Consider the following 25,592-nt stretch of genomic DNA (forward strand, 5'->3'; position numbering starts at 1 on the left):
CCAGACACACTACTCACGCCGCTCTCGACTCAAGAGTCTCGAGTAATAAGAGTTACTTGAGTCTCCCCCACCACACCACCCCCCTTTCGATCTCTGGGCGACGGCAGCTCGGATGATCTTGGCCCGCTGGGCCGCTGGCCCCACTGAGGCGCCCCCCGCAAATGAGGAGGGGGGAAAGGGAGGAGGAGAAGATGGAGATAGAGAAGATGGAGGAGGAGGAGCAGGACTAGCAGCAGTTGGGGGAGTTGGAGATGCCGGCAACACAGCGATCCTGACCGAGACGACCAGTAGTAACACGAGCTCAGGAAGCACAACACCAGCTCCCGCTGCAACCTCCTCGTCTGTCAAGTCCCCCAAGTCACGGCTGGGGAAGAAGTCTACTACTCGCAGGGGGCTTGGGTCAGGTACACGTACAGGGTCAAGCAGCAGCAGCGGAAGCGGAAGCGGTGGGAGCATCGGGGGAGGGATACCGTTATTAGGAGGAGGGATATTAGGAGTAGGAGGACCTGGACAACCATCAGGAGGAGGGCAAGGAGGAGGAGGAGGAAGACGCAGGACTTCTTCCAGAATTATTAAGACGACCCCGCCGTCGTCTACCGCCGTGTCCCGGTCCACCTCCGTCTCCCCTACCTCTACTTTCCTCACCTCGCCCCCTTCGTCTGCGGCCATCACAGCTGCAACCTCTGCCGCGACGACGCGCTCGTCCACCTCGACTCCCACTGCTGCAGTGGCCGGCGCCGCCGCTGCTGCTGCCGCTGCAAGCCGCAAGGTCTTCCCCAAAAGTATGGAGCCCCCCGTCGTCTCCTTTTACGGGGCCGAGCCCATCCCGTTGCCGTCGCGCTTCGCCGGTGTCAAGAAGCGGCTCATTGCCGGCCATGAGGCTGCCGTTGAGGCTTCGTGGCACCGTCTCATCGACGCTCTGAGGACCGAAATTACCGATATTTCTACCCGTGGATCGGAGCTGATCCCGTCCATCAACTTCACCGACATCAATGACCCTGTCCGCGTCGAGGCCTTTGCGCACAGGCTGCGCCGGTATGGTGTAGCCGTCATCCGCGGCGTTGTGCCGCCCAACGACGCTCAGAAATGGGTTCACGAAACCCACGACTATCTCGACAAGAACCGCGAGTTCAAGCCGCCCGCGCTTCACGATCCTACTTGTATTGATCTCTTCTGGACGCCCGTTCAAGTACGTGCCCGCGCGCATCCCAACATGCTGCGCGCGCAAAAGTTTGCAATGTCCTTTTGGGAATCGACAGACGACGTGCACATCACCCGCGCACCCGTGAGCTACGCAGACCGTCTGCGCATTCACAATGACAAGCTCGGCGCCGTCGGCCAGCCTACCGGAAACTCGGCCGCAGACTCTCTTAGCACCACCGCCTCGTCGACCGTCATTGCGCAAATCGACAGCGGCAGCCTGGAACGCTGGGAACCGGACGGCTACGGCCGCGGCGGCACCTACGAGGCCGTCTTCCGCGGCGACTGGGAGTCTTACGATCCCTGGGACCCGGCCGGCCGAGTCGGTGCCACGACGGATCTGTACAACGGCGCGGGTGCCTGCAGCATCTTCCGCATGTTCCAGGGTATTCTCGCGCTCACCGAGGTCGAGCAGGGCATGGTGCGCGTGTTGCCGTCGCCCAAGCTGGTGGCCGCGTACTTCCTCTTGCGGCCGTTCTTCTCGCCGAAGCGTGGGCCGCCAGAGCAGCCGGATGGCGGCAAGGCGGATCAGTGGGCTGCGTATCTCGATGCGTCCAACTGGACCTTCGATCTGGAGCCCAATACCATCATCCACGGGGCTGTTCCGGGCCATGCTCAGCGTCTCACGGAACGCTGGCACCCGCATCTGCATCTGCGCAGGAGTTTGGTCTCTATGCCTAGCCTACAGGCTGGTGACTACGTTATTTGGCATTGCGACCAGGCCTACTCGATCATCACGGGCGGCACCAGGTTAGGCGTCCCGCCGTCGTTGCAAAACGAGTCAAATGAGCTTTCCCTGCTCACGTACACCCCCGTGTGCCCCTTGACGCAGACCAATGCCCTGTTCCTCGCTCGCCAGAGAAAGGCTTTTCAGACCGGCCAACCGGGACCGGACTTTGACACGCTGGGTGGACTGGGCAGCGAAGCCTCGCATCAGGACCGTCCCGGTGCTAAGGAGGTCGAGGAGTACGGCGGAGTCGACGGCCTACGTGCAATGGGATTGGCGCCCTACGATGTCGAACCAGCGGGTGTCATGCCATCCAAGCACGCTGATGCCATGGACATTGACGACGAGGAGGGCATCAGAAACAAGACAAAGACTGAGGCGGAGACGGAACTCCTGCGGCTGGCCAACATCATCCTCTTCCCGAGCCGCTACGACTTTTATATTCCTACAAACGGCACGCGAAGCAGCGGCGATCGTACCCCGCGCGCGACGGCGGGACCGCCCAAGACGGTGGTCAACGGCAGTAAGAGCTGACGGCGTTGGTTGAAGGGGCGATGGCGGCGCGGGGACCGGCGACAGCAAGACTCGTCGGGTAGAGAAATTGTAGAGGAAGGGGATGAGGATGACGAGGAACCGGAGACCGTTGTCGAGACTGTGACCCCCAAGGGAATGAGTGAGGAGACCATCACAGTCACGGTCACCGCGGCTAAAGTCTAGATTGCTGTTTTTCTTACCGTGATACCCTGCAATCGGGCGACTTGGTCGACGGAGGACTGGATGATAGAGGAAGAGACTGTCTGAGTGACAGAGTGCGTGAGAGTGAGACAGAGAGAATCAGAAGGCCGCCCCTTCAACGTGACGCTAGAAAGTAAATAGTACGCGCGTAGAGGACGAACGAATTCGATGTCGAGATATGAAGGAAGACCTGTCAATATCCAGTCCGACTGACTATACGCACCGCGGTTGAGGACTAGAATGATTGGTAGACGAAACTTTGCGAGATTTCATGCATCTTCATGGGCTTGGCGGGATCCGCCGTCAAGGCCCGATACTTTTTTGTCTCTTCATCTTACCACATCTGATTTGTATGCAATCGTATCTGCGGTCTGCAGACTATGAGTGTAAGCCGCGAATAATTACTGCGAATATTGATCAACGGGACGGGCGTTGCAACGTGGTGGCCGGGACGTAGCCGGTTCTTAGGCTGGAGAGGACCGGGACGCGTTCCCGGCTCACACCACCACTTTTCCCTCTCTTAGGCTCTTCTAGTCTCACTTTCAGATGGCGCCGCCCCGAGAGTCTGGGACCGGGCCTGGCTATGCGCCGGCCGCTGTGTTGTTGACCTTACAGCCGGGAATGCGCTTTGGACGATCCGACCAGATCCCCTGGCAATTGGGTTGCCAAACGCGCGCCCTTAAAGAGTAGAGAAGCATATAACGAGGCTTCATGACCTACCGATCTTATTTGATATTGTAATGGCGAAAACTTGTACCTTTCTCGGTGAGCACATTGCATGCACTTCACATAGTGGAAGGCATCGCATCGCCGCATCTCAGAAACCCCACGCATGCGCGCCACTTCCCCGTGTTTTGTTGCTCCCGGTCCTGATTATATATTTTGCAAACGGCATACCGGTCTGTCATTATCTTCCTTTAAGCCGAATCGGTTCCAGTTTGATCGGTCAAGCGTCGGCGCCCCTCTCGGTCTGGATCCTATCTTGGGGCGCATCGACCCATTTAATACAACCAAATGTACGTAATAAAACACTTTCAAAAGAGGGTTCGCGCGGTGATAGTGAATTTCCCCGGACGACAAGACGGGGATCCGTTAGTGCCTGACACCACTCCACTGTCATATGATTACTATCAGGTCTCTGTGTCTCGTCTCGAAAGCCGCGCTCTGGTTATGGGTTACCAGTTGGAATACCTAGGCCGTACGGCGTAGAGTTGAGAAAAGCCAAGACAATTTACAAGGACCGAGGCCAGCCAAACCTAGACAGACCCGCGCCCTACAGACAAACTAGGTACGGCATTCCGAATCCTGCAGTCTGCACTCTGCAGGCCAGCGAGTCAGGCCCCGAACGTTCCCGCCAGCCGTGATTGGGACGATGGCAGACAGCGCTCCGTAGCCTGCGTGCCTGCGTTCATGTTGAGCGACTTGAACCCGGGGCTGGGTTCTTTGTCGGGGTTCTACCCGCTTTCTGTGCATCTTCTCCTGCAATGGCACCGCAAATCATCCCGCCATGCTCCTTGTTGTGATGGGAAAGGTACGGAACATGGACATGCCAACCCGGAGCTAAGCAGGCCTTCAGGGCTTCTGCTGCCGCGTTCCTCGAGGAAGCTACACACCTTTTCGGCGTGGCCGCCGGCAAACACAAGCAGTACAGAGCCTTCAGTCTTGTCAGAATACGGTCGTTTGTCGGCAGTAATTGGAGCTAAGCCCCAAGTTTTCGCCTCTCACCCGCGCTTCTCCAAGGGTCCTGTCGGTCTTTTGAGTGCTTCAGCCAACCATCAACTCGACATCTATCGGATAATGGGTGGGCTTTCCCCTGGTTTCTATGGCCGAATCCGACGTCGGATGTCGCTCGACCCATTGCCAAGATATTAGGACATAGTCTGGCTAAGTGGCTACAGGCCAAAGGCTTGCGGCTTGAGGCCTTGGACTCTGGAAAGCCTTGGGGACAAGTTCAGAACGTGAAGCACAGCAGCTCGACGCCAAGTGGGAAGAGCTGAAGGAGCCGAAGGGAGCGAAAAGTCTCAGCAAATGCTTGATGCGTGGACCGCCCAATCGACGACTGCCGGGGATTTTCTGGGCCCCTTGTTCTACCCAGTGCCATCTGTTCTACCAAGTCTCCTCTTTCGGATCAGTGGCTATCGTCGGCAGCAGATTCACATTTCGTCTTACCCCAATACTTGAGGTGATTCTCCCATCTCATAGCCTGCCGTTGGCCCGTTGCTGCAATGCTTCGACCAGGCGCGGAATTCGGATGTGTACGCCAGTGGAACCCTTGGACGGCTAATCGAAACGTGGGAACGGGGGCATCTTCCTCGGAATGGATCATAGAAACGCGTTAAGATGCCCTCAACGAGATGACTTTCTCTCCGTTATCGTCGGTATCGTCCGCTCTGACGTTGCCTCCCTCCCCCCAAGCAGGGATTCTTCCTCCTCGCTCTCCTCGAGTCTCCTCCCCCGCGCCCACACTTCTGATCGCCCCAGCCAGCTGCCAACCATCCCCCGGCGCGCTTTGCTTATCTCTGCGGGGCTCCCTATTAGATGGGGCACTTGGACCCGTCCGTTGGTCTTGTCTATCACGACCCGAGTAAGTCGCATACTTACACACATACCCAGTGGTAATACCTCCGTAACGCTCCGTATTGGCTTGTTTCTCTCCCAGGAACCGGGAGACGTCAGATGAAGGTTGGCAAGCTAACCATGGAGGGGAAGGGGGGCCGCTGGACGCAAGGTAGCGTCGGGCCAGGGGCACGCAACGAACTCATCTATATAGAATAACTGTCCTCCTCGCTCGTCCAGGTTGTTGAGCTGTGTTTGAATCGCATCCCATTCGATCTGCTCGGCGTCTCTGAGAGTGGTACTACCCGACCTCAGCCAGCAATTACCTCTACTTGGACGACTTGTGTTCTTAGACAGTCGGCCGTCGGATCACCAAAAAAAAATAACAGATCTTGCCATCAACCGCCCAACATGGCTTCCGGGATGGAAGAAAAGACTGTCGGCCTCAGCCGTGCCGACAGCACCAACAGCAACAAGCTTGGGACTGTTATGTCTGGCACCAATGCTGCTGTTGCTCAACAATACGGTGAGACCCAGCGCGGTCTCAGCCCTCGCCATGTCCAGCTCATGGCTATCGGAGGTTCCATTGGTACCGGTCTTTGGGTAGGTCGTCCCACAGCCTTAGGATGTTGCGATTTACAGCGCAGCTATCTAGAGATTCTAATGGTTTTGATAGGTCGGTATTGGTGGTGTCTTGTCCAAGGCCGGCCCTCTTTCCCTCGTTCTCGGTTACACTTTCTGGGGTCTCCTCTTCATCTGGCCGCTCAACCTGTCTGTCGCCGAAATGTGCGCCTACCTGCCCATCCGCGGCACCATCTTCGAACTCGCCTCTCGCTTTGTTGACCCTGCTCTCGGTTTCGCCATGGGATGGACCTATTTCTTCGCCGGTCTCATGTTAGTATGTACGGAATACAGCGCTGTCGCAACGGTCATACAATACTGGAACGCGGATATCAACCCAGCCGCCTGGATTGCCGTTGCCATGGTCTCTTGTGTGGCGGTCAACTTGGTTGCAGTCAAGTATTACGGAGAATCCGAGTTCATCATGGCTTCGACAAAGGTCATCCTGCTCATCGGTCTATGCCTCATCACCCTCATCACCATGTCCGGCGGCAACCCCATGAACGATGCCTACGGATTCCGCAACTGGGGCGACGGCAACTACATCCACGCCTACTTCACCGATGGGTCGACAGGAAGGTTCTTGGGATTCTGGAAGGTCGTCATCTACGCCGCCTTCACCATTGCCGGCCCCGACATGATCGCCCTCGCCGCTGGTGAGATCCAGAACCCCCGCCGCACCATCCCCCGCGTCGCCAAGCTCATCTTCTACCGCCTTGTCGGTTTCTACGTTGTCGGTGTTCTGTGCGTCGGCATCATCTGCAGCTCCCGCGACCCTGGCTTGCTCGGTGCCATTGAGAGCGGCGAGCCCGGTGCTGGTGCTTCTCCCTGGGTTGTTGGTATTAAGAACCTCCACATCAAGGCTCTTCCCGATATCATCAACGCCTTCATTCTCCTTTCTGGATGGTGAGTACCCTTGTTGCCCCTTGTGCTTCATCCTCGAATCATGCTGACACCTTCCAAGGTCCTGCGGTAACGCTTACCTCTACTCAACTTCCCGCACTCTCTATGGTCTCGCCCGCGACGGACAGGCCCCGAAGTTCCTCCTCAAGTGCACCAAGGCCGGTGTTCCCATCTACTCCGTTCTTGTCGTCACCGTCATCTCCTGCATCACCTTCCTCGTCTCGTCGAACAGCGCCGTCGACGTCTTCTTCTGGTTCGTCGACTTGACCACCACCGCCCTGATCATGACCTACACCTTCATGCTCATCACCTACATGGGCTTCTACCGCGCCCGCATGGCCCAGAACTTCCCTCCCGAGACGCTCCCCTACCTATCTCCCTGGACCCCGTACTTCCCCGGTCTGGCCCTGCTTTTGGGTATCCTGGCCCTCATCTTTGTCGGTTTCGACAACTTCTACCCCTTCAGCGTGAGAGGCTTCATCACCTCCTACTTTGGTCTCATCTTTGGTATTGTCACTTTTCTCATCTGGAAGGTTCTGAAGAGGACCCGCTTCGTTCATCCCAAGGAGGCAGATCTCATCAGCGGAAAGGCCGAGGTTGATGCCGAGTGCCGTCACTGGGAGGAGGGTGGTATTGAGGAGGTGGAGAGGGCGAGACTGGCTGAAATGTCTTTCGTCAGGAGAACCTGGGAAAAGATGTGGTAAACGATAAATGCTTGATGTTTTCAATGACAATAATATTCTGTCAAATGTGCGACATTCACTCTGAGTACTCAGTTTCCTCCAACTTTACAGTGTTTGATGAGGCCCATCCACTTGGACTCAGAGATTCAGGCCAATACCAGAGAGCCATTGCTTGCTTGCAGGTGTTGACTCAGACATGTATCCAAGTCCGTCAACCCCGGCCAGCTTGTGCCCCCATTACAGCCAAGGCAACCAACACAATCCCTGGAACCACGCTGTAGCGTTCCGTCTGACTACATCAAGTCGCTCGCTCCCCTTGTTGACGGTCATCATTACCAACATGACGTTCTGGTAGCTCAGCAGGGAGAGCGGCAGGTGCCGTTCACCGCGGTCCTGCAGGTCGTGTGTTCAAATCATACCCAGAGCCGAACATCGTTTTTGCTTATTCTCTCCGTACTTACTCAGTTTTCGATCTACGGTCATTACAGCGCCTATTCCAAGCCCCATAACACTAAGTACATGAACTGACAACGTAGTCTCTCTATTACGTAAAGTTCATCTTCCCCGCCTCGCCTGGACTTGCAGGGAAGTTCGTTCATCTCCAACCCTCTAATGTCTCCATGCGGATTCGTGTTCTAGATGCAACTTCAACTCATTTGGCGCGGCTCTCGTTGCGAAATCGGCTTATCCCACCGGGTCTAAGATGCTGAAATTCTCCAGACAGACGCGGGCATTTACTGTAGCTGTGCTAGCCTAGCAATGCGGCCCACCAGGTATTCGACCTCACGACAAAAGGCATGCCAGCCATGCGCGACCGCCAAAGCCAAATGCGACCGGAAAGCTGTAACATGTTCCCGGTGCCACCAGCGGGGCCTCCCATGTCTCTATCCACAGACTCGGACGATCCCTTCATCCGCGCCGGGTACTGCCGGTCTGCATACAGAGGCTGAAGCCGAGGTCGATACGGACCGCGCAGCAACCACGATATCCGCGACTGTGGAAACGAACGCGGTGTTCCCGCCGTTTCGAATGATTCTGTCAAACAAGACGAGCACTCTCTCCAGAGCGGGCGAACTGTTGGCCACAGAGACCGATAGGTCAGACGTCCTCGAGCCTGATGCGCTCGACTTTTCGGACATGAACCTTGTCTGCACCATCAACGCTGATGACATTGCCAATCGATGGCTGAATAACTTTGTCCCATTACCAGGACAATTAGCAAAGAACTACTCGCCGAGTATATCGACTTTCATCCAAAGGATACTGGAATCCTACGTAAACTCTTCCATCCGTGGCCGTAAGGCCCCTCCTTTTATACATTGGTCCCAGATAAACCTGCCATCGAGCCAACCCTTGTCAGATTGCCTTTCCATCATTCGAAGTTACAACGAGCCCGATATGGCAGGTGCTGAAGCCGTAGCCAACGAACTCAAGGTAGAGATGGCGAAGCTTTACAGCCAACACACATCCTACGATGACATGGCACTTCTCGCAGCATTTCAAGCACATCTTGTTTACGCCATGGTCATCTTTTTCAGATATGGGAAAACTTACTACCCATTTTTACGGGAGGCTATGATGAAAACCCAGGACCTCGCATGTGCGGTGGCGAAGAAAGGGCTCACCTGCGTTTCGGAAGGAGATGAAACTCACCCCAGGTGGGAGTGCTGGATTGCCGCGGAGGCTAAACGAAGAACTCTGTTCACGATGTGCCTCTTCGATAGCGCCCTATTGACACATGACGGCCTTCCAACTCATCTTGCCACCGAGTTACGCGGGTTGTTAGCACCGTCGTCCAAGGCCTTGTGGGAGGCTCGAACGAGGCGTGACTGGAGGGGTAGGCATGAACTCCAACAAGCAGAATGGCCAGATGATTGGCTGACTATCGACGAATTATGGCCTGTGCCTGAACATATCAGCGAGGATGAAGTCACTCACAGGCGTACGAGAGTGAATGCATGGCTGGAGGACCTAGAGGAGTTTGGTACAATGATATATGCTGTGACCAGCGGTACACACGGCACATGATTCCGACCAAATGCCGTTGGTCCTTTGCATCAAGGCCAGTTATCCAGGAAAGGTATGGTCATCTCTTCGATGTTAGAATCAGTCGAGTCTTGTCTGGATGGAATCCCCGCAAGTATAGACATGGAGGCTAGAACCAATATTCAAACTATCGTGATCGTCTCTTTCTCAACATGTGCGAACCAGTCTCGAAGTGGATATTCTTCCGTGCGACAGAAGCCAATACGACGGAACTCTTGCGGCTGGTCTGTCGTTTCGAGCAGGAGCCCGTACCAACGGCTTGGCTCCTTGACTCTTCTTGATACCTGTAAGTAGTAGAGAGGATTTTCAGTCCCGCAGTAATCCTTGTCAAACACTGCTAATCCGACCATGATCCCCTCCTCCTTGAGAAAGTCAATGGCTAACTCTCTCCGATAGGTCAAAAACCTCTGATAATCCGGGGCTTCTGGATCTTCTCTCGGATCAGCTCGCCTGAGCTTTCCTTCCAGTTGCAGATATCCCGATTTCAACATGCCCCTCGGGTCCAGGCCAAGTGGCATCGTCTCTGCTCGGATAATTCTCACGGCAACTTCCATCTCATTGCCCGAGGGCAAAATGTTTCCAATCTCGGGCATCATCACAGCGCCTTCCAAGGACGCCCAACTCCAACTCGGAGCGCGAAAGCCATCAGGCGGAGCCTCAAGCCAGTTCTCGCTTCTCCTCCACAGCAACCCATAATGCAGATGGTCTCGCCACAACCCGGCGAGATACCGCTGCCCGGTGCATTCCTCCATTACTTTGGCAAGACCGGAAAGCGCTGGTAGCCGATCGTAAGACTTGGTGATGCCTCTTCTGCTGTACGCCGACACCATGTCGTACCAGTCCCAGACGAACTCTGATATTGCTAGGCGTCCCTGCGCAAAGGGGTATGAGAGGTGAAGGCGTTCGTCCCACACTAGCTTTTGCACAGCGAATGCATCCGTCGGAACCCCGTCTTCTGCCAGACGAGATTCACGACATTCCCAGAGAAGTTGATCAGAATCATAGTGTACCATTCGCGCAGATAGCAGACGCTCTTGCGTTACCCACGCACGTGAATGTAGGATGCTTTGTGGTAGGTGACTGAAGTCACGCGGTCTAGGTCGTAAGAATACGGGGATAGACACCGATTCATTGTTGATCTTCTGAGTGCACTTGACTTGAACGTGATTCGAAGTCGAACGCGGTAAGAAACATCCTCCTGTCGAGTCTGCGGACGCTGAGGCAGCAATGGTCAGACATGACGAGGCGTAAATAGTGCCCATCTTCACACTCTCGAGTTCCCAGTCCTCTTTGGAGTCCTGTACAATGCAGAGAGAGTCAATCCATAAATACTGAACGCCAAGTGACCTAGTTATTAGGACTGCGTCTCTGAACGTTGGAGGTAGCTTGGACAGTGGCAATGACTTGACGTGGTCATCGATTGTCTCGGTGGTGGTACGAATAACAGGATGCAAGCCCCAACAGTGACTCAAAGTCATGTATCGGCTGACTTCCCCGCTTGTAACAACGAGCCGGGGCTCCCTCACTCCTTCAATACCGACATCTACGACTCGTGCGGGCAGAGTAGCAAGGACCGGATGACAGCTCTGATGCTGTTCGTCACACTCGCGAACCCAACCTTTCACCAGACTAAGTTGATTAGCGGGAGGCTTGATGGGTCTGCCTAGGATGGATTTCTCCAGATGGGTCGTCTCGTCTTTGGGATAGAAGCTGAAATAGCAGTAAGCCCTCGGACTCAGGCGATCGCAGCGGACCTTAACCCAAAAGAGTCCATGAGACTCGTAGCTCTCATCTGTGTATTGAATGCCCCTCAAGATCACCGGCGAATCTGGGTCATTCCAAGCCTCTTGATCAACACTGACTCCCTCACTCTGGAGCTTTTCAGTGATGGATATGTGTAAAAGTTGACACAAAGCGCACGTGGAGACATTTCTCTCGAGATCAGCGACTGAAGAATGAATAACAACGTCTTGAACTTCATCTTCCTCGTCAAGTAGGTTGGCAAGATCGATCTGACAGCAATCTTGACATAGAGACATGGTAGAGTGCTCGAAGAAGACAACATGCTTTGATGAAGGTCACAATGAAGAAGAAGGAGTTGAGTGCTGAGGGATTTACTAGGACACCCCGCTGCAAACTGACAGACTTAGGGCGCCATTCGCTGTGAATGACACAGTAGGTTGGGGTTATGCAGGTCTGCATGTGCACAACGCAGGGTTACATTCACCTAGTGTAACTTCTGCGCCGAGCGCCGCGCTGGAGAACCAGGAGTAGCACTGTCGTGACCATTGAACCACCAGCACTTATCTAGTTCTGTATCAATGACCGAACTACTCCACTTGGTGGCAGTCTTGGATCTACAAAGTCTACATCAACTTCCGCGGGGGAAGAATGTTGGCAGCAACCATGCGATCAAAGGCGATGATATAACCTTCAGACATGCCCAATTCCTCCTTGAACCCAATAGACCGGATCTTGTCCAGGCACATTGCCCGATTCCTCTGTAAGAGAGAAAAGCCGACCCCCATCGTAAAGATCCAAGACGCAGCTGGTATATCACGGTGCTTCAAGCCAAACTCGGCACACATCCTCCTGTAATCATCTTGGTGTTCTTCCCACCACTTCTCAACAGGAAACGTTGCTAAAGAATATTTTAGAATGTAGGAAAGATGACTGGTGGTAGTATAGAGGCTCACTCTGTGCTTCCTTAACAGGAGGTGTCCCCTGCAACCCAAAATAATCGACCATGACGGGCCATCGCTCAACCCAGGATACTGGAGTCGCATTATCAGCAATATTGAAAGCTTCCCCATTTGACTCTTCTGGCTCCACAGTCGAGAGATAAATATGAGACTTTGCAATAGTATCCTGGGACGAGTCTGTGTTGGTGTGGATGTAATTCGTAGCTGTACCGATGAACTTGATTTCGGCTCCGGGCCCATGAACATAACGCCAGAGCGCAAGAACAAGAGCGGTCGGCTCTAGGAACGTCATGATTGAAGTCGTGCCAGGGACGAAGCCGACTATTGCATCGGAGCAGACTTCACACCATCTCCAGGACTTGCCCTTCTGCAATTCCTTGATAGCATCTACTTGCCCGTAGTAGAAGATCTCATTTCCGTATGGAGATGGAATTCGCGCCTGAGACTCTTTCAATGGCGGGTGTATTTCAATCTTGTCCTGATGTTGGAAAACAGCCACTCCGTAGCTCTGTTTGAAATCCGTACTTAAGTAGTGGCACATGATGAACAAAGCAGAGTAGCAAATGGTGAGTTACTGACATTGGTGCCAGTCTGGAGACTGAGAAACTTAAGACTCGTGCAGATCTCATCAATTGCCTTGACTGCGGTTTGGGTCATGATGATGTTGATATTGCGAATCTCCATGACGTCGACTAAATATGCCGTCGCGTTCGAGTAGGCTTTTTCCGTCTCAGATTTCATACCATATCTAGTGAAAGGTTGCAGTACTTGCCACAGTAGTACACGTGCGTGATGTCCTGCAGGTTGGAGATCTTGGATCTCATTTGTTCCTTGACCATTTGAATATCCTCACGCAGATTTATACCAGAGTAGATCTCCAAACGAGAATCGTTCTTAGGAAGCTGGCTCCCCGATAGATCCATCGGTCGGTTTGTCAGACCTATAACGCGGGAAAATGTGGACGGCGTGGGATAACTGAACAGGTTGTTTGTGACGGCCCATCCGGAGATCCCACTGGCCCCGAAAATGAGTGCGACATGTTTGCTGGGAGGGTCCATCTTGGAAAAAGACCAGATCACATGATGTGCCAGCCGGTAACTTGTCCTCAGCGGGGGGTTCTCATCTTGATAAAGCGACAATTGGGAGGCTAGAAAGAAGAGATGGATCAAAGAGTTTTACGGGGCATATGTCGCTTCTTTATCACTGAGCAGATGGCCGTGATGTTTGGTTAGAAGCTGACGGTCTAGACCCCGAGTCTTGAGTGTTTACCGGATTATACTGCCTACAGCAGGCCTTGGACCGAGCTGTCGGATTCGAACCCTAGTCGCCCGTTGCCTGTCCCGGGCCGCGGGGTTTGAACTGTGTAGTTGCACAGAGAGTGCGAGTGGCCGAATCGCATTCTTCAGCGAAGAAGCGCTAGACCCCTGCGATGAAGCATTGGTGGGAAAAACGAAGTAAGTATCCTCTAATGTAGCCTTACATCATGGTTCGCTTCACTGCTCTCAGCTTTCGAAATCGTGTGTAAAGACAAAGCAGTAGTCTCCAAGCGGTACCAAGGTAGCTGAACAGACTGAGGAGGTTCGAGAAGGAGCTATACCTCAAGAAGAGCAAATGTCACGATAATGAGACTTGACTGCAAACCTTTGTTTGACATGCAGTGTCCTCAAGTCATTATCCACGGAGCAAGACGCTATGAAATGTTATTTCACTTCCCGCTTGTTTCAATAGCCCAAGAAAGGTTTCGTTCCAACTTCGAAGCTTATAGCCAGTCTATTCACGTGCAGTCTCGTAATAGTTTGACTGTGCGTTTTACCAGCGAACCATAGCTGAGGTGATAAGAAAGGATTTCATATCGTCAATTCCTAATTTTGTGTTGTTATGCTCGATACGGAAAGACAAGTACTCAACCATTTGTTGGGTCGGCCCCTGAATGTGCATTGAAATTCTTTCTCAGGGAAACGGCCGCCGATCACGCGGAATGAGTCGACAGAACCAGCTCAGGGGGCTTATATCAAGATTTGAATCACGGTTGGTACTTTATAAGTTATAAGCCAATGCGTTTTTCGAGGTTTGGGAAGCTTGATTGAGGTTTCAGTCTTGGGAAAAATGTTCACATTGAACCAAACACACTCTCTCCGGACTTCAAAACACGAGACTTTGCACGTGTAAGTCGCGGTTACTACCTGCTCCCGCTGAACCAGTCCAAATAATCCATGTACCTATATGTAAGGTAAGGTAGGCATCTTAGTTGAGGGGACTGATGTAAGTAAAAAGCTTGTCTAAGTTAAGGCAGCTGAGACATTAATATTAGAGCCAAAACTTGACCAAAATATGATCAAGAATCGAGGCCAATTCAATTGTGAGTGATTTAGCTGACTTAAGTTCAAACTTCCATCTCCATGGCCACGTAAGTACCTGCCACATGTCCTGTCATTAGTCGAATAGGTGAACAGGTACTCTAATCAACACATATGTCCGCGCTCATATGTCTCTATTCATACAAACCCGACAATTTTGCGGTTTGATTAGCAATATGTTCGTACTTGCAGCTCTTTGTTCTATATGCCTTACTGTAACTTGATCCGAGAACAGCTGTACCATGCGCTGCAGAGTTAAGTATCTTGAGAGCTTAGGGGACTTTGTGACACCTGTCCCAACTGACAAAGGCTAAAGCTGCCGTCGAGACCAACTTAAACGGCCCTACTTGTATTGCTACTACGCTGAGCGATGGACGAGGCAGTGAAACAGTATCAGAACTCCAGAGAATGGTCGTTTGATTGTACCTTGCTGACTTGACTTGTGATAGTGATTGAAATGGATCCGAGTCCTGGAAAGCAGCGCCAAGTCTTCAACGAAAAGCTGTCGAAACATGTCCTGGTTTGACACTGCTGCCAATGCCATATCTTTGACTGCCTTGCAAGTGCGTGTAGTTAAGACCTGGGTACACTAAGACCCGGGATGGAAAAGCTTGCTATCGATAGCTGTACCTGAGGCTGAGGGAGTAAAGTTCAAAATGGGTGATAATCATCCCTTCACTCAAGAGAGTCTGAAGTCATCTTTACAAGCAACACGCAGAAGTTTATAATACTCGGGATATTGAGCGACAAAGATTTTGCGCTGTCCGGCAGCCTGAATTAGCAATTTTGGAGTTGGCTTCGACGTGTCTGCAGTAGAATACCACTGAGTGAATTGGCGGTCAAACTGATGTGCATGTCGAAGCGAACGCGAGCACGCGAGTCAACTGTAGACGACTAAGATTTCCCCGCATGCTCGATTGCGACCTCCCGCCGGTGACCAGCGCAAGCGCTCGCCGATTTGCGCCAGTAATTATTGCCGACCGGACTTCTTGGATAGCTCGCATCGGCTACAGTGACTTCCGAGCTCAGAGTCGCATCAATTCAACGGCAACATTTGCATGCTGAGAGCTGGACTCAAATTCGAAAACGAGATGGCGAAGCTAAGGAGTCAGCAATCTCTTGGCTTTCTATTGCGATGCAGTACTAGGTGTGATCAGCGGGAGAGGGGCTTTCGGCTCGACATGACCGGTCTCGTACTCCTTGTAGATCAGTTTTCCGTGCCAACCTCAGACTCTGCGAGGCTCTTCGAGACTCTTGGCCGGGCTGTGCATGTTAGAGGACGTTCTTCAATGCGATGACTCGGTTTTGACAATGGCCATAACATGGCGTCATAACATGTTGACAAAAGGAAGATTTCCCAGTGGAAACAACAGCTCTTTTAGCCAAGAAACAAAGTGCCACACAATTCAACAGCTTGGCGACATGAACCCGCCCCTGAGTCAAAGCGCGCGCGGGAAACACTACGGAGGATGATGAACTGGAGCTTACTCCGCCCGAACGGCGATGAGCAACCAAAAGGAAGCTGGAAACACTTGTTAATCGGGTGGGGTTGCCCCCGCCCCAAGTGATTGCCAGCAGGATGTCGCTAGAGGTGACGAGAGATGTTGACAGGGAAAGATTTGGCGAGGTCGTATCAACCGCACACGTGCTCCGCCTGACCTTCCATTGAAGCTCCTGACATGCCGCCGACGACATTATGGGGAACTTTTTTGTTTGTCCGTTGCCAAATAGGATTTGAAACCCCTCTTTTTGCCTGACTCTTGGCCTGTCTCCAGTGCGAGAAACAGAGGCAAAACCCGTGCCATCTAGACTCTTGTCTGTCATGTACGGCTAAACCTTCCCCTCTTCTCGCAAACTCGTCTGATCCTACCATCATCTCGCTTATTCTTTGCTCGAAAATCCCTCGTTCACCCCTGTCTCTGCTAAGATTTCTGCCAATCCCCAAGCTAGCCTTCGTCTTTCTCGCCTCCTCCTTCCCGTTTTCTGCAAGCTTCACACCTCTAGCTACTCTTGATCATCAACCAGAGCTCCTGTGAACGCTCTCTTAAACTGCCAAGCCTGCATCATGTGCTGTTCGTTGGTTTCTGAGGCTGACCTGGGCCGCATTCCGGCGGGTCGTCTCTCCACACACACGGCGCTATGCCTGCTTGTTTAAGCTTGTCAGGACGATTTCCCGGCCCCAATCTACCTAATTCGGGCTTATCAGATGGGATCAGGAATATCGGTTCCTCAGTAATATGTCTCTTGGATTGTGGCAGTGCTGGTCCGGCCGGGGTTTGAGTTCTTTTGCTTTTGCCGCTCTGTCAGAAAGTGGAGAGCTATGATGAAGGTGAGGTTGGATAGGCAAGCTTGAAAGAGGTAGCCCGGCGAAAGCTGCCCTTGGAAGAGTATTCATATTCTCTGGGCGCCGCTTATTCGGCACGTCTTGCTTTCGAGCTCGACAGCACTTTCTCTTTTTCTACCGGGCCGTACATGACATCCCTTCATGATGGCTGACAAGTTTCTCAGCCCCAACCCCCCACATGCGGACTCCCGTTCGCGGGCCACGAGTGACGCCGACACTATTGCTCCGGACGGGTCCAATCCATTTCTCACGCCGTCCGGAACCACCGCTGCTCCCAGTACTGCTGGTGCGAGCCTCGACCTTGAAGATGTTGAATCGTCTTTGAGGCCCGACCCAGGCACGGAACGCGACTTTCACGTGGACAACAACCCATTTGCGTTTTCCCCTGGCCAACTCAACAAATTGCTGAACCCCAAGTCTCTTTCAGCTTTCAAAGCGCTCGGCGGGCTCCGAGGTATTGCTCGTGGCGTTCAGACTGACGTACGAAGCGGTCTCAGCGTCGACGAAGCAGGCGTTAGATCAAGAATCAGCTTCAATGAAGCAGTCGACAGCCACAACGATAGCAAACCGGCTTCACCATCGACCGAGAAGCATGTACCGTCTTCCGCAGCACCATTTGTGGATCGTACCCGCGTTTACGGTCGAAATATACTACCGCCAAAGAAGCCCAAGTCGATCTGGAAGCTGATGTGGATTGCTTTCAACGAGACGGTACTTATTCTCTTGACGGTTGCCGGAGTCATCTCTTTGGCACTCGGACTATACGAGACACTCGGCGTTGAAAGGCCTGCAGGAGCACCGGCTTCCGTCGACTGGGTCGAGGGCGTCGCCATCTGCGCTGCGGTCATCATAGTCGTCCTCGTCGGATCCCACAACGATTGGCAGAAGGAGAAGGCATTCGTCAGGCTGAACACCAAGAAGGATGACCGTCAAGTCAAGGTCATTCGTTCCGGGAAATCAGTCATGATCAATGTCAACGAGATCCTTGTAGGCGAGGTGCTCCATTTGGAGCCTGGCGATATGGTCCCTGCTGATGGAATCCTGATTGAAGGACACGAAGTCAAGTGCGACGAATCTTCTGCCACTGGCGAATCAGATGTTCTCAAGAAGACTGCTGGCGACCAAGTCATGAAGCTTCTGGACTCGAAACACAACAACCATGATGACCTGGACCCCTTTATCATCTCGGGATCTAAAGTTCTCGAAGGTGCGCTCTCCTTCCCTCATCCCTCAGATTTATAAGCTGATAGACAGCAGGCATGGGAACCTACGTTTGCACCTCCGTTGGTGTCCACAGCAGCTTTGGCAAGATCATGATGTCCGTACGGTACGATATTGAAGCTACGCCTCTACAAAAGAAGCTTGAACGCCTTGCCATCGCCATCGCAAAGCTCGGTGGAGGTGCATCGGCTCTGATGTTCTTCATTTTGCTCTTCAGATTCGTTGCCAGTCTTCCTGGGGATAACCGACTACCTGCTGACAAGGCATCGACTTTCATGGACTTGCTTGTCGTTGCCATTGCTATCATTGCTGTGGCAGTACCTGAAGGCTTGCCGCTGGCCGTTACCCTTGCCCTCGCGTTCGCGACAACGAAGCTGCTCAAGGAGAATAATCTCGTTCGCGTACTTCGATCTTGCGAAACCATGGGCAACGCAACAACAATCTGCTCGGATAAAACAGGCACTCTGGTATGATTCATTCTTCCTGACCTGAACCGAGCAGCAGCTGACACGGGTATAGACAACAAACAAGATGACGGTCGTGGCCGGCACCTTCTCCACCACCAGCTTCACTGCATTGTCCCAATCCGACAACGAGAAGACGTCGGGGACACCTCACGTCACTGCATGGGCCGCTGGCCTACCTACAGGAACCAAGGAACTCATCGTTCAATCGGTTGCTGTGAATTCCACAGCCTTTGAGGGCCAAGAGGATGGCCAGGCAACTTTCATCGGATCTAAGACCGAGACAGCCCTCTTACAATTGGCGAAGGATCACCTTGGTCTCCAGTCACTTGCTGAGGCCCGCGCCAACGAGCAAGTTGTGCAGATGCTTCCTTTTGATTCTGGAAGGAAGTGTATGGCCGCGGTCATAAAACTCCGCGACACCTCAAAGGGATATCGTGTGCTGGTCAAGGGCGCCTCCGAGATTATGCTTGGCTACTGTTCATCCAAAACTCAGCTGGAGACTTTGGACGATGAGCCCATGACGGTCACCGAGCGACAATCACTCGAATTAACCATCAACGAATACGCCCGCCGGTCCCTTCGGACTATTGGCATCGTGTACAAGGACTATCCCCAGTGGCCGCCTGCAAGCATGCCTTCGGAGGATGGACACGTCAAGCTCGAGTCTATACTGACACCTTCTGACTTGGTATTCCTTGGCATTGTTGGGATTCAAGATCCTGTCCGAGAAGGTGTGCCCGAGGCGGTCAGGCTTGCGCAACATGCTGGCGTCACAGTTCGTATGGTCACTGGCGACAACATCGTCACCGCTCAAGCTATCGCCACAGAGTGCGGCATCTTCACAGGCTCTCAGGGAGTGATTATGGAAGGACCAGCGTTCAGGAAACTTTCCGACGAGGACATGAACAACATTCTTCCCAAGCTACAGGTATTGGCTCGCTCGTCTCCTGAAGATAAGCGGATTCTCGTGACGAGGTTGAAAGCTCTCGGAGAGACAGTCGCTGTCACTGGCGACGGTACGAACGATGCCCCCGCCCTCAAGGCCGCGGATGTTGGGTTTTCTATGGGCATCTCGGGCACCGAAGTTGCCAAGGAGGCTTCCGCAATCGTTCTCATGGACGACAACTTCGCATCGATTGTGACTGCACTCAAGTGGGGTCGCGCAGTTAATGATGCCGTCCAAAAGTTCCTCCAAGTAAGTCTCTGTTTGCTTGAGGCGACTAGTCACTCGGCTGGCGCCCCCAAGTTACTCATATCTGCACACATTGCCAGGTTGCTAAATGTTCATGGTGTAGTTCCAAATCACCGTTAATATCACTGCCGTCCTTTTGGCGTTCATTACTGCCATGTATGACCCTCATATGGAGCCGGTGCTGAAAGCTGTTCAACTGCTTTGGGTCAACCTCATCATGGACACATTTGCCGCGCTCGCACTGGCAACGGATCCTCCGACCGACAAGATCCTTGACCGACCTCCTCAAAGAAAGGATGCACCTCTTATCACGATCAATGTAAGCCCATACTTCTTGCTGATTTCTGCAAATATAGCTGACAGCTGTCTCTAGATGTGGAAGATGATTATCGGACAAGCCATTTTCCAACTTATCATCACACTCACTCTTTACTTCGCCGGCCCAGAGATCCTCAACTATGACCGAAATAGCGAGGATCAAATGCTGCAACTTGATACAGTCATTTTCAACACCTTTGTTTGGATGCAAATCTTCAACGAATTCAACAACCGGCGACTTGATAACAAATTCAACGTTCTCGAGGGTGTCCACCGCAACCAGTTCTTCATCTTCATCAACCTCCTGATGGTCGGTCTCCAAGTCGGAATCGTGTTCATTGGTGGCCGCGTGTTTGAGATCAAGGAGGGTGGCCTCAACGGAACTCAGTGGGCAATCTCCGTCGTGATCGCGCTCATGTCTTTGCCATGGGGTGTGCTCGTCCGTATCTTCCCAGATGTCTGGTTCGAGAGAGTGGCCATCTTCGTCGGAAAGCCTTTTGTACTGGTATACAGATTTCTCGGGAGAATGTTTGCTCCTGTTGACCGGTTGTTCAAACGAAAGCGACGAGAGACTACCGCGGCAGACGAGGAAGTACCCGCTACGATTGTCGTCGCCCCACCTGAGGAAAAGGGGCAGCAGCTTTGATAAAACCCCTCCAAGTGGGAACTGGCATGATTTGTTAGAGTAAGGTATGGAAAGACCTCTATAATAGAGGCGGCGTGCATTAATCTGCATGACATGTTTGGGCGGCATTCTCGTGGCATCCTCTAAGGTGCCTTTTACGGAATTTGATCCTCAAAGAGGGACTCGCTTCGCGTTCAATCTTTGTAACACATGACGACTGAAAAGACTGTCGCTACATATAGATAATTATGAAAGGAGAAAAAAATAGTAAAAACTTCAAATGTTGCTTCCAACAGCGTATTTTGTGAAATGGCTCGTGTTTACGCGAACAAATTTGTTGAATTGTCCATGGATCGAGTCTACGGGCCAACATTCGAAGGCACCCAGCGTAAAAAGTCTGGACAAGAAGGACAGCTCGCCGCCAATGTAAGTCTTATACTATTCAAGTCCTCGATCAGTACCTAATTAATATTCTCAGATGTTTCAGCATACTTGTTGAAAAATACAGAAAGAGTTTACTGGCTCTGCTTCTGGACCCATTTCCAACGAGGGACAATGGATTTCTAGACGAGAATAGATGTACTGGCTCCTTTCTTGGAAGTAATAAGTTGTGGTCATCAAGGCTCTTCACAGTACCACTCATTAAGCCCATCTTAAACAACCAACTTGCATAGTAAATTCCTACACCATCTTGAGGAGAAACTCATAATAGCCAATGTAAAGAGCCTGGGCCAACGAAGAGCACACGATGCGTACTCTAGGAATTCTCGACCCCTTTAACGACAACAGGGAAACTTCCGGTGGAAACGAGTTCGTCCGCGTTCCAGAACAGAAGATAGGTGTCTTCCCATTCGGATGGCTTGGCCCAGAACTGCGCTTCCAGCTGTGAGTTGTTGTTGTACACGAGCTGCGTCGCAAACAGCGCCCATCCATAGGTAGTCTGATTAACAGTAACTGCCTGAGGGGTTTGAGTAAGACCCATTGCATTATCATCGCTGTCGGTAATGGTCAAGGAGCCAGCAGATGTTCCGTTCATGAACGTGCCATTGACTTTCCAGTTCTCTCCCGTGATAGACGGAAGATCCCAAGTGATCGGGACAAGGTTGGCATTGGCGTCGTCAGGGGTCTGAGTGATGTATAGATAGCCTGCGTGATGAAGTTAGCAACACTCACTGTTACCCTAAAACTTGATCTACACGGATGACTGGGACTCATACCGTCATCCAACCCATAAGCAATAGGCCATGAGGATGAGTTTGTTCCGTAAGCGTAGAGTGTCGCGTTTGTTTCGGCCTTTCGCTTGACATTGACGTTCCACGAGGGAGAGATGGCTGAGGCAGAGGTGAGACCAGCCTGCAGAAGAGCGAGAACTCCAACCTTTGACAAATACATTTTGATAAGAAATATCCGTAATGACTGAACTGAGTATAGAAACCTTTGGTGAGATCGGAGGCTGAAAGGATAGGAATGCGGCCGGGTTGAGATATAATTCTAGAAACAAAGGACGCGGAGCCCATAAATGTCGCTTCACATAACGGAGATTTTTCAAGTTGGTTTAACCCCTAAAGACCGCGGACTTCACCACTTACACTCAGCCCACAAGAAGATGCTAAGCATTGCCCCCCACATTGCCGATTTTGAGATGCCGCTTGCCCGGTGATCGTCGCTGGTTCTTTTGGCAAAGAGGGGCAGTTCCGAGCTCGTAAACGCAATCGAAGTCTACCCTCTGGAAGCACAGACAACAAAATAAACAAGTCAGAGTTGTCAAAGTTGTGGGTTTATTCCTGACTAGGAAGGCTCTGATGTTTTTACCCCTGGAGAAATGGGGCCGTGCCGGGATCCTCCATCTGAAGTTCTGTTGCGGCTGTCATTCTTCCAACGTTGCGGGTGCTGGTCAGCCTTATTGCACGGCTTAAGGTCAGTGGCTAGATTCATCGTCACCCGCATCTCATTTAACGGTGAATCAACCATAATGCCCACGGCCACTCTGGAAATAGACAATCCCATCCAACCCGTCCTCATAGCCCCACTGATGCAGGCTTTCTTCTCACCTCACCGGCAGGTTTGACGTGTAATAGTCGACGTGTAATCTATCGCGGCCTGCCGGGCTGAGGAGGTTATCCCAGTGCGGAATCACCGTACTATGTGGGACAGCTTAGTCTCTGCGAGGCAGAAACTCTGTTTGCACCCACAAGACGACAGTCATCTTGCTCCGCATGACGCCAGAACCGACGGCAAAATCCGTCTTTTACTGTTGCTCACCAAAGCCCACATCCCGCATCACGAAAGGGGGAGAAAATCAACTGTCCAAAGAATTGCGAAGAGAGGGATGGAGACATAAGATATCTAGCGTTGGCCCCAACTTCTCAGCAACCATCGAAACCTAAAAGCACGCATGAGCCCAGCAGACGTGGCAGATCTCGTTGTGTTTTCCCAATCACCCTTTTCTTTGATTATTAACTTCAACACTCGTTTCTCACTGGCTTGGCTGTGAGCTAATAGTCTTTCGTTTTTTGTTATTTGTTATCACGATGGTTTGCGGGAAGCTTTTCGCCACTTGGGCAGTAGCTGTTATTACTGGTGCCACTGCAGCTTGTACATCAAACAGACATCAAACTGCCGGTGATGCTGCGAACGCATCACCAGTCGCCGAGGCTGTTGCCAGTCCAAGCTCGCCCAGTTCATCTGGCTCGTCTGGTTCGCCAAGCTCCGATGCCGCCTGCGTTAACAGTCCTTCGAACAGAGCTTGCTGGACTGAAGGCTTCGACCTATCCACAAACTACTACGATGAAGTTCCGGATACAGGCGTAGTGAGAGAGTATTGGTTCAATGTCGAGAATGGCACCGCCGCTCCAGATGGCTATGAGATGCCAGTGCAGCTCATCAACGGGTCATTCCCCGGCCCAACCATCATTGCTGACTGGGGCGACACTGTTGGTACGTACTTTCGTACAGAGACACAAGTCTGGACCTAGCTGTTGTTGGCATGAAGAGCTTACAATGACTTTCGACAGTTGTACACCTGACCAACTCGCTTCAGACGAACGGTACCGGTCTTCACTTCCATGGCATCAGACAGAACTGGACCGACCAAATGGATGGTGTTCCTAGTATTACTCAATGCCCCATTGCCCCCAATGACACTTACACCTACAAGTGGCGAGCTGTTGAGTACGGCACCGGCTGGTATCATTCTCACTTCTACGTTCAAGCCTGGGATGGAGTTTTTGGTGGTATCACTGTCAACGGGCCAGCTTCTGCAAACTACGACGTCGACTTAGGTCATCTCTTTCTCAACGACTGGTACCACGTGAGTACAATACTTGGATTATTTAGCAAGAACTCTTTGTTGACTTTTCCACCTAGCAAACGGCAGATGAACTCGTTACTAAAGCTGCTACGGGAGGTCCCCCGACAGCAGTCAATGGTCTGATCAACGGTACCAACACCTTCAACGACACCATGGGCTCTAGATTCAAAACGGTCTTCGAACCTGGGACTAGGTATCGTCTTCGCCTCGTCAACGCCGCCGCCGATAACCACTTCCGTTTCATGATCGACAATCACACCATGGAGATTATTGCAACAGATTTTGTTCCCATCGTGCCGTACAACGCCACCCAGCTGAGCATTGGTATGGGTCAGCGCTACGACATCATTGTGGAGGCTAAGGATCTGACCGACGGTGACTTCTGGCTGCGATCCATTGCACAAGAGTCCTGCTCCGAGTCTGATGCGGTTGACGATGTCAAGGGCATCATTCGCTATTCCAACTCTTCCACCTCGGATCCCACGACCTCGGCCTACAGCTATACTGACTCATGCTTGGATGAGGCTTCCTCCAACCTTGTGCCTTACCTAGCCATCAACGCCTCTGACACTTACATCAGCGCAGATGAGAAGGTTGCCGTCGAAGTCACAGACAACGCCCTCCTCTGGACGATGAACAAGACTTCCATGCATACCCAGTGGGAGTACCCCACCGCTATGCAAATTTCTCAAAAGAACTCGACTTGGCTCACCAAGCAAAACGTAATCCACCTACCTGATGCTGACAAGTGGGTGTACATGGTCATTCACTCGCCTTTCGCTCAGGACCATCCCATGCACCTTCACGGCCACGACTTCTGGGTTCTGGACTCTGGTTACGGTAACTTTGACAGCACTCAGACTGATCGCCTGACCTTGGTGAACGCTCCCCGAAGAGACGTAGCTATGATGCCCGGTAGTGGATATTTGGTCATTGCATTCAAGACGAACAACCCTGGTGTAAGTACCTCTTCGATCATATCAACTTGCTTCCGGATCTTCAGATGACCAACTGCCGTGTTATTTAGGCTTGGTTGATGCACTGCCACATTGCATGGCACACCTCGGAAGGGTTTGCCGTGCAAATCGTTGAGCGGGAATCGGAGATCACCTATGACACGGGTGTGCTGAACCAGACCTGCACCAACTGGATGAACTACGTGGTCCAGTCTGACTTGAACCAATATGATTCCGGTGTCTAAGGCTTAAAGCTATTAATGCCGAATGCTTAGTCATGCCCAAGGCTCATAAATACCCAGAATACATTGGACAGAGAGGGCAGAGGGTATCCTATGATTTAATAGAGGCTTGTCACTTAAGCACCTTTTACAAAGCGTTAACCTCGTATTGGTTGTTATGGTCTTGCCACCATAGTTCAGCCCACTCTCGTGAAACAAATCCCTCCCAAAACTTCAGTAGAGATTCAATGCCTGCATTGCATTTGAGTGCATGCACGCACAGCAGATCTTACCACCGGTATAAATGCTCAGGCTCATTAGCCCGTTGCGAGCATTTGATTCAACTAATCGTGTCAACTAATCGTGTACTTACAGGGCATGCCCACCTACATTGGCATTACCGGCAGA

The 25,592-nt window shown here is 52.2% G+C and overlaps 5 protein-coding genes and 1 non-coding gene across 6 annotated transcripts; 5 read left to right on the forward strand and 1 right to left on the reverse strand.

Annotated features, from left to right (window-relative positions):
• Positions 1 to 784: 784 nt before the first annotated feature.
• N0V96_006234 (uncharacterized protein) lies at positions 785 to 2,461 on the forward strand (the record flags this gene model as incomplete). Its single annotated transcript, XM_053190909.2, has 1 exon — positions 785 to 2,461. One exon carries the CDS (start codon positions 785 to 787, stop codon positions 2,459 to 2,461), a length of 1,677 nt encoding a protein of 558 aa, XP_053051827.2.
• Positions 2,462 to 5,629: 3,168 nt separating this feature from the next.
• N0V96_006235 (uncharacterized protein) lies at positions 5,630 to 7,446 on the forward strand (the record flags this gene model as incomplete). Its single annotated transcript, XM_053190908.1, has 3 exons — positions 5,630 to 5,821; positions 5,895 to 6,745; positions 6,804 to 7,446. The coding sequence occupies 3 exons, from the start codon at positions 5,630 to 5,632 to the stop codon at positions 7,444 to 7,446; spliced, it is 1,686 nt and encodes a 561-aa protein (XP_053051826.1).
• A 324-nt stretch (positions 7,447 to 7,770) lies between these two features.
• N0V96_006236 lies at positions 7,771 to 7,852 on the forward strand. Its single transcript has one exon. It is a non-coding gene; the product is annotated as a tRNA-Arg (tRNA).
• Positions 7,853 to 17,018: 9,166 nt separating this feature from the next.
• PMC1_5 (plasma membrane calcium) lies at positions 17,019 to 20,718 on the forward strand (the record flags this gene model as incomplete). Its single annotated transcript, XM_065757648.1, has 5 exons — positions 17,019 to 18,081; positions 18,132 to 18,496; positions 18,615 to 19,757; positions 19,858 to 20,073; positions 20,128 to 20,718. 5 exons carry the CDS (start codon positions 17,019 to 17,021, stop codon positions 20,716 to 20,718), a joined length of 3,378 nt encoding a protein of 1,125 aa, XP_065613565.1.
• A 736-nt stretch (positions 20,719 to 21,454) lies between these two features.
• On the reverse strand, positions 21,455 to 22,089 carry N0V96_006238 (uncharacterized protein; the record flags this gene model as incomplete). The annotated part of the gene is made up of 2 exons (XM_053190905.1): positions 21,455 to 21,843; positions 21,915 to 22,089. 2 exons carry the CDS (start codon positions 22,087 to 22,089, stop codon positions 21,455 to 21,457), a joined length of 564 nt encoding a protein of 187 aa, XP_053051823.1.
• A 1,139-nt stretch (positions 22,090 to 23,228) lies between these two features.
• On the forward strand, positions 23,229 to 25,208 carry N0V96_006239 (uncharacterized protein; the record flags this gene model as incomplete). Its single annotated transcript, XM_065757649.1, has 5 exons — positions 23,229 to 23,277; positions 23,344 to 23,634; positions 23,712 to 24,007; positions 24,064 to 24,966; positions 25,035 to 25,208. The coding sequence occupies 5 exons, from the start codon at positions 23,229 to 23,231 to the stop codon at positions 25,206 to 25,208; spliced, it is 1,713 nt and encodes a 570-aa protein (XP_065613566.1).
• Between the last annotated feature and the right edge of the window lie 384 nt (positions 25,209 to 25,592).

The sequence above is a fragment of the Colletotrichum fioriniae genome (genome assembly GCF_027942845.1).
Source record: "Colletotrichum fioriniae strain IMI 355084 chromosome Unknown scaffold_7, whole genome shotgun sequence".
Lineage (NCBI taxonomy): Eukaryota > Fungi > Ascomycota > Sordariomycetes > Glomerellales > Glomerellaceae > Colletotrichum > Colletotrichum fioriniae.